Source organism: Sinocyclocheilus rhinocerous, unplaced genomic scaffold (genome assembly GCF_001515625.1).
Source record: "Sinocyclocheilus rhinocerous isolate Xijiao unplaced genomic scaffold, SAMN03320098_v1.1 scaffold1477, whole genome shotgun sequence".
Taxonomy (NCBI): Eukaryota; Metazoa; Chordata; class Actinopteri; order Cypriniformes; family Cyprinidae; genus Sinocyclocheilus; species Sinocyclocheilus rhinocerous.
The window spans coordinates 127,423-136,168 of NW_015660907.1; the positions used below are offsets into that span (position 1 = coordinate 127,423).

The 8,746-nt window shown below is 36.2% G+C and overlaps 1 protein-coding gene across 1 annotated transcript in view; it reads right to left on the reverse strand.

The window, feature by feature from the left end:
* The window catches only part of LOC107726133 (receptor-type tyrosine-protein phosphatase T-like), a 121,401-nt gene that overhangs the window by 12,257 nt on the left and 100,398 nt on the right, over positions 1-8,746 (reverse strand). The window contains exons 10-12 of the mRNA XM_016535644.1: positions 7,459-7,660; positions 6,254-6,356; positions 2,554-2,827 (exon numbers count right to left, since the gene is read on the reverse strand). Of these exons, the coding sequence (XP_016391130.1) occupies positions 2,554-2,827; positions 6,254-6,356; positions 7,459-7,660 (579 nt within the window). The remainder of the gene's footprint in view (positions 1-2,553; positions 2,828-6,253; positions 6,357-7,458; positions 7,661-8,746) is intronic.

Sequence of the window (8,746 nt, forward strand, 5' to 3'; positions counted from 1 at the left end):
ATGCTGATTTAGTAACACTCCTAATGTGAGCCTCCAATGTCAAATTAACATCAAATATCACACCAAGGTTACAAGCGTGTATAGATGGCAGTACAGAGCTGTTATCCAGTGTCAGATTAAAGCTGCTACATTTGTGGATGGCTGCTGGTGTGCCAATAAGAAGAACCTCAGTCTTAGAGTTATTTAACTTTAGAAAGTTGTGATCCATACTTTTATATTCTGCAAACATTCAGAAAGGATTGCAGAACTAACTGTAACATCAAACTTTGAACTGATGTATATTTGGGTATCGTCAGCATAAAAATGATACCCAAGACCGTGTTTTCTAATGATTTGCCCCAGAGGAAGCATATAAATGCTAAATAGTATGGGCCCCAAAACAGAACCCTGAGGGACACCATATTGGACCTGACTAATGTCGGATTTGTTATTTCCAAGGAACAACAAACTGGGATCTATTTGTAAGGTAGGATCTGAACCATTCAAACACAGTGCCAGAGATACCGAGCCAACTCTTTAGTCTATCAAGTAATATAGAGTGACATACTGTGTCAAATGCTGCACACAGGTCTAACAAAACCAAGAGGCACCAGAGTCAGCTGAGACCAGGAGGTCGTTCATAACGCGAACCAAAGCGGTCTCAGTACTGTGCCCCGATCTAATCCCAGATTGGAAAGGCTCTAAAAGGTTGTTAAATGACAAATGAGAATGTAATTGTGCCATAACAACATGTTCCAGGACTTTAGCCAGAAAAGGAAGATTTGAAATGGGCCTGTAATTTGTTAGATCAGAGGAATCACATCGAGGCTTTTTAAGGACTGGTGTGATAGCTGCAACCTTAAGTTCACACGGAACAATCCCAGTAATAAGAGAAGTGTTAACAATATTTAATAGGAGGGGACTGATTGTTGACAGACACCCCTTAAGAACAGTAGTTGGGGACAGGGTCAAGGATACAAGTGGTTGAGTTCATTGTCAACACTAATTTTGAGATGTCATCAATGGTAATTTTTGCAAAACTAGAGAACAAAACCATAGGAATACTTAGTGGAAGAACCTCAGGGAGCACAGAGCTGGGGAGAGAATCAAGTGTCTCCAGGAAATTTACAGTTTGATAACAAGCTGAATTATCCACATTATTTATTCTACAAGTACTTGGATGCTTAAGTGACACTTAATCTCTGAATGTCTTTATTAGATAGTACAAACTAAACGAAGCTTGAAATGTGCACTTGTCTACACTTGGTGCGATATATTTGTTATCCAGTGCAATCACATTCAGACATTTTTAAGCGTCCAAAGTCCAAATACTCTTCAGAGCCACTGTATAAAGCAGTGATATTGTTTTGTATATTTCATGCATAAATATCATTACAAAACTGCACAGAATGCGTCAAATCAATAAATGATTCTACTAATGACAACTGCTACATCAAGCCGGTTTGAATAGCTATCAGTATGACAGGTAATCTCAAAACTGAATTGCATTGTGAATTTATTTGTTACTTTGCGCCGTGGAAATGAAAAAATTTGAATGGCACACATTTACACCGAGTGCTCCTCGAATACACTTGGAACAAGGTAAGTTGAAAACAAATCTGAACTACCAACCTAAATCCATATTTTATGCATGAATCTCCAATCAAATTATCTGGGTCACGGTCTGAGGTTGTTTTTGAGTGCTTTTCTCCAGCTGCCTGAGACTGAGAGATTGAATTGAATCAAATCCAATCAAATTGGGAACCACATACTTCAAAACGCACAGCAATGCAGCAGGTCCAAATGGAGCCTTTACTGAGTGCATTATGCCTGCTGAAATGCTAATATGTGAATATATATCTAAATATGCATTAATACATCTAGCCGTTTCTATGATAGCCTTGTTATTTTGGATGATATACAGCTGAGGTTATGTTCTGTGTACTTTTAGACTTTTTCCTACAGCTTCATGCTTTGAAAAATGATTTTTTCCCCCCCAATGGTAAGACTTCTCAAATGTAAAGATGGCTTGTTTAAGGCTGAATCTCTCAAAATAATGTCAGTAAAAATAAGAGTAAAAAATATTTTTTTCTCCAAATTTCCCACCATTTGCCACCATTATCATTAGAGTTTTTTATTTACATTTTTTATAATTCACATTATTGTCAATACTGTTTCTTATTTTGATTCCTATTATTGCAATACTATTTTATAGTAAAAAATACAGCTATATATTAGGAAAAAATATTATTAATAATAATACTAATGATGTGCCAACAGTGTGATTTTGTTATATATTTTTTGACGTGCATCTGCATTAGTTTTTGGTATGTGCATGCTTAACAGCATTTGTTAGTACAAAACATACTAAAGTAAATAATACAAGTATTTTTGGGGATCATCATGATGAGAATTGAAAAATGTTTAATTGTCATGAAGCTCCATTCTTATGTGCAAAATATAATTCATTATTTAATTCAGTTTGAGTTCAATTTACCAACCAATACTCAAGTGTCAACCATTATCAAGAAGATTGAATTGGTAAATGAAATACACAGTAAATGGGATACTCACCCCATTGGCTTTGCTCAGGGCCTGAAAGTAAATGCTGTAGCTTTTGGCTGGTGACAGCGGTGCGTTCCAGTAGCCATTATAAGTCTTGTTGTCTCCTATAGTAAAGGGCTGTACTACAGCAAGGCTAACAGGGGGGAGTTCGGCCGCGAAATAGTGAGGTAAATTCAAGATGGAGGCATTTCTGAAACTAACAGGAACGGAGAAACACTCCAACACATCAGTGGCTCGGCGAACTTTCTGCTTCCGTTCCTCTTGAACCACCACTTGATAAGCACTAGAGGGAAAAAAGATTAATTAATGTACTAAATATCAAAACAAGTACCTAATATGTCATTATTGTAGCTAGTCTCTGAAGAGGCCTCAGAAAAATTAATGAAGAGGCTCAATTCCAATAAGTTTTTATTTAAGTCAACATAAAACATGTTCACAATGCATTTCATTTCTGTAATGTGACATAGTGATGAGGAAAACATGACATTCAATGAGAAAACAGTAGGATGGGACTTGATTTAATACATTGGTGCACAATAAAACTAGCTTAATGTATTAGGAATTGTAAGCGCCAATTTTCATATTTAAGCACACGCTTTAGCATTAGCCGCTTATGCTGCAGCCTCTCGATTTGAGAAATATCTTCAGCTAGTGATGGCACATCCAAAAAAGAGAGAGAGGGAGCTGTGCCCGAGGCAATTTAATGAGCCCTTAAAACCATCTAGAACATCTCTTCCCGTAGCTTTCTAAGAATCACAGAAGGCCTTGTCAGCCATCAAGAATTTTCTAACGCTAACAACTAGCTGCTAAACATCTCTATTCAAGTCTCTTCTTGGAATAATAAAAAAAAACTCTTTAAACCGGCATGAGACCCAAAAATACACAGCTGCTTCTCCTCTTGAGAGAAAACGACGAGGCAGGCGATGCGGTAGCAAGCCAGCAGAGGGAAATCTCTACTACAGTAATTAGCTGGAGGGGAGGTGGCGGATTTGTGCTCATGGGGCTTTTTGAAAGTGCTTGTCATGGGGAAGAACTGGAGAGGGGCATGTGTGTGTTTCAGTACACGGTGAATAGATAAGGACATCTTTTGAGCTCCCTGTGCTAATAGTACTTGTTTGCAATTATGTGGTCTTATGCCAAGAACATACAGTACTTCCCAATTATGTGCAATTAGGGAAATGTATGTTTCGCCGAAAAGACATGGCAAATTATCCTAGCCTCTAATCTGGCATCTTTCATAAAGGATAATTTCCCATGACCAAAGAGGCCTGCCTGCTTTTCTCTTTCAAACACGCTGGATCTCCATTTCAAACTAATGGCTTTAAGTGCACACTGGATGTCGTGTGTTGTGAGTCCGCTGTAACGCTGGTCAAAATCTGTTGTAATTATAAACAATTTTCAGTTGCGTATTTTTCATAAAGACGCTTATGGATTGCCAGGGTCATATGCATTGTAGAGCACACTAACAATGGAAATACTTAAAAAAAAAAAAAATCCAAGTTTTTATAAAACAGGCATCAGTTTTATAGGTTTTGGTTCTACCCTTAAAAATATATAGAATAGAATAGAATAGAATAGAATAGAATATTATCATATATTGTCTTGCTAAAATTAAAGCCATTAAAAATTATTATTACTTAAAATAAAATATATATAAAAAAACATTTATCTCAGCTAGTTTCCAAGGCAACATTTCTCACTGAAACTTAGTTTAACTTGATGCACTACAATAAATAAAACTGAAATAAATTGAATAAAAACTATATAGATGTATTAAAAAACTATTTAAAAAAGGCAAAAATTACTAAAATATTTAATATTTAAAACAAAATTTAAAACAGACTCAAAATATTAATAAAAAGTAGTATCTCAATGGTACTACGATAACACCGGCAAATACAACTCAGAATTGTGCTTGCAACCAAATAATTGTCATAATTACTGATGGGCTCCCATTGCACATCAACTGTGCTGTTCTTCCAAGTCAGTGTCGACTTGCAATTTCGAGAATTTGCCAAAATCTGTTGCACATTCACAGTCTGAATTTCCACACAGAAAAGGGCTCTGTTTGAGTGCCAAAACACAGCCAAATGGACCAGGATCCCCTCGAAGGCTTAGCATACAAATGATGCTTATTTGAATGACTGCATTTAAAAACCCTCAGGACCCCGAGTGAATCAACAGTAATGCACTTCTTCATTCAGTCGATGCACTAGACCCCTCTTGGATGATTGGAGAGAGGAATCATGGGTAATTTGGTGTATTCTTGCCTTTTAATGTGCTTAGCATCTGTCCGCAGATCTAATTAATTTATTTATATTTTTTACATAATCCACATGGGATATTCTATTTACTATAAGCAACTTTGCAACAACATATCAGCTAACTCTCATTCATTTCATTTGCAACTACACTAACTCTCATTAGAGTATTAGTAGACTGTTAAGTCAGGGTTAGGGTTATAGTTAGTAGCATAAGTTGACATGTACTTGCAAAGTTACTTACAGTCAGTAGAACGTCTGTTAGGGAACTATTCAAATAAAGTGTTAACAGATGGGTCAATGACGAAAAGGGGTTTTCAAGCATCAAAACAATACAAGTTTAATACAGCTTAACATTTAGTTTTTTCCCCCGTACATTAGAATTCTGACCAGAAAAATAATGGCTGTCATACATTTTACCATGATTTAAAGAAGACACCAACTAAAATATCATTCAGTGTAACAACAGTTCATATAACAAAAAAATCTTGTCAGGCATATTTAGAACCAGAATCATTATATGTTATTAAAAGACGCCCATTAAGGATTACAGTGCAGCCCCCAAAACTAATTAACTGTCATTTTAAATCTTTACCAATCTTTGCTACTGTCCTTCAAGCCAATGGGTTTTACCCATTTGTCAGAAACAAGCTTTTTAAAATATAACAAAATTTAGTATTATCACTAATTCTTTTATATATTTTAAGTTCAGGTCAGAATAAGTAAGTTGTAAAATGTTTACATAAATATATCCATTAAGATGAATGATGATAGAACAATATTTCACCCATATTTTGGCATTTTATTTTCATAACAGTTATTTGAAACAGTAAAGCACACACTTTACAAACACTTTATATTTAACATGCTTTCTATGTATATAAAATCACCTTCATAAATGTAATTTGATGCGGACATCAAAATGGGACGTCTCTTTATTGAAACAGATATTAAGCAGACAGTCTACTAATACTGTAATGACTGGTAGTTGACATGTAGCTGCAAAGTTACTGTACTTATAGCTAGTAGAATGTCTAGTGGACTATAGAAATGAAGTGTTACCAGTTTTGTAGTTTGACACAATCAGCATGTGAACAAGTACTTAAATCTTCACAGCCAATGTTGAAGTCCAGAAAGCACAATTTCAGGCTCCTAATCTCAGTCAATTGATAACAGCCAATTAGGATTTTTAAATTTCCTCATTATATCTGTCCTTTCTATATTCTCCTTTGAATGAAAGTGTCAAAAGAGCACACTTGACAAGTACTTCCTTAGATTAAGTTATAAATGCAAACATTCTCAACATCAATAACATTTACTTTTATGCATTTGACAGACACTTTTATCCAAAGCGACTTAGATTGCATTCAAGGTATACATTTTTTTTTTTTTACATTTGATCAGTTCTTCAGTGTAAAACAAATAAGCAAAATACTTTGGATGCTCACCTGACAGGGGCCCCTCGTGATTGGGCAGGTTTTAAGAGGACGGTGATTGTCGTGTCTGTCTCGTTGAGAGGAGCGTCGGTCTCATATTCAGGCATGGATGGAGCTGCAGACACATAGATTCATGTTAAAGGACACCAACTATCGGGATATAAAGCAAGCACGTACTGTATAGCTTAGCAGACCTCATCTCAAGTGACAAGGACAAATGGATGAGAACCGGATGTCTAAAAAGCTTTGCACTTTTTATCGGTTTATGTAACATAAGTATGAGTTAATTGCATTTGCAAATATAAAATGACCAATATTAATAAAAGAGCTTTGAAATGAAAGTGCATTCATGTAAACACTTCTTGCATGTTTTACAAACTGAAGGAGATGTCAAAATTGTTGTATGCGGCAATTGACAGCATGTTACAGATGCCGTCAACAGAGTTTAGCTTGTATTGAACTTGGAACTCAGCTGCCTTTCAAACACACAAAAACATGTTTTAATATTATGCATAATTAATATTCATGTATTTGTAAAAACATTCATTTCACAGTATTTACTCCTACAAGAAAGCAGACAGTTTTGAAGCCTGACACAAAACGATCATTACTATGTAATCGTTTTGAAAATGTCACTCTCTCATTACAATGTTTAGATTCAGTGAACAATACGGTTTTAATAAACGGTGTCTGGCGTGCTGCACAAATGCCACGTCATTATGAAACGGAATGAACTGACAGCCGTGGGCCACAGGAATACGGCTGAACTTGTGGAGGATGTTGTTTACGATTCATGTTCTCATTATTTTGTTCACTTTACATTAACTGTATTCCAATGATATTTATGCCAATAACACGACTCACTAATGAGATTTTCGCTCCAGCAAAGCTTCTTTAAGACACAAAAAAAGTCAAAATGACAAAACTAATTATGCAAATTTTAGAAATGCAAGAGATAATTAGGTAAGCAATCAAATTAAGCTTATTTATCCCCGTCAGTTCATGTTCCCTGAAATAATTTCATACATTATCACCACTCTGTCCGAAGTCAATACACTATATCATCCATTAAGAACAAATGTCTGTCACATTAACTCAATTAAACTGGAACTTGAGGGTCTGTTTTACTATAATTATATATATAATCATCATTAGCCTTTGGAAAATATCCAATAATCTTAGCTGCACCCTCAGCTAAAACCCTGCCGTTCCCTTACCTGCGATTTTGGTGGCAATACGGGTGGTCACAGGGGGGCCGAAGCCTTTATTTGTACTGGCTTTCAGAGTAAAGTAGTATGTGGTGCCAGGATACAATCCTACGAAGAGATGATGGGTCTCATTTTGGAGTTTGAAGACACGGCCACGTTGTGTTGTCAAATCTGCACTGGGGTCCAGGGAGCCAAGAGCCTTATAGGTGATCTAATGAAAAAGAAGAGACCGATAGACAATTACAATGATAAGTTCATTAAGAGTCTCGTAGATTCAATGGAATCACAAATTTAAATGTATTATACCATGTATAGCTCACCAAAAATTTAAGTTATGTCTTTATTTATTTAAATGTTTATTCACCATTAAGTCCTAAACCTGAATTACTTTATTTCTTCCAAAAAAAAAACACAAAAGAAAAGGTTTTGATGAATGTTCATGCTGCTCCTTTACATACAACGAAAGCATGTATTGACCAAAGGCTGCCAGTTTCAAAGAAATAAAATAATTAAAATGCTCCAGTTTTGTTTCAGTGACAAACTTGTCTTCACATGCCACGTTTACATAAATTTTCAATGACTGGCGGCTTAAATTTCAGTCTGTTCTTCACACAAAGTTTATACTAGAGCCATGCATTTCAGCCCGAGCTCGACGGGCCCCGACTTTTTTACACCCCCTCGGGCCGGGCTTCGGGCCAATTTTCACATCATAGTTCAGACACGGGCCGGGCCTCGGGCCTGTTTTAGCCTTCTCCTTATTTTTATATTTTAGACATCCATCAATTAGTGATGAAAAAATTGCCGCGCTGGTGGAAACAACACGAGACCGTGCTACAGCGACTGTCAAGAGCGTCTCTGTTTAGTAGCCGACGGTGTTTAGTGTCCCGCAGCAGCAGTATGTATGGTGCGTGCCGTCAGCGCAGCTGAAGAGTTCTGCGTTCAAATGCACGCAATAGGCTTAAGCTTGCCACAAAGCATCGGCAAAAGTAATTACCGTAAATGTGTCAGAGGGAAAGAGGAAGGAGATATTTTAATTATTTACTAATAAACAGTGTTTTCTGAGTTGGTGTCGCAAGGATGAAGTTGTCGATCCTGACTCGCCATCTCCTCATTCCTCATTAGACGCGCCTTTAGAGAGAAGTGCATCTTTACAGATTATGATTAAGATTATAATGAAAGAGTTTTTGTTTTTGACTTGTTTTATTTCGTTAAGTAGTAATTTAAAGCTTTCTATAGATATATTTATCATGTCTGTGAGGCATGTATTCGCTGAGTTTCGGTTCATTTTTGTGAAGCG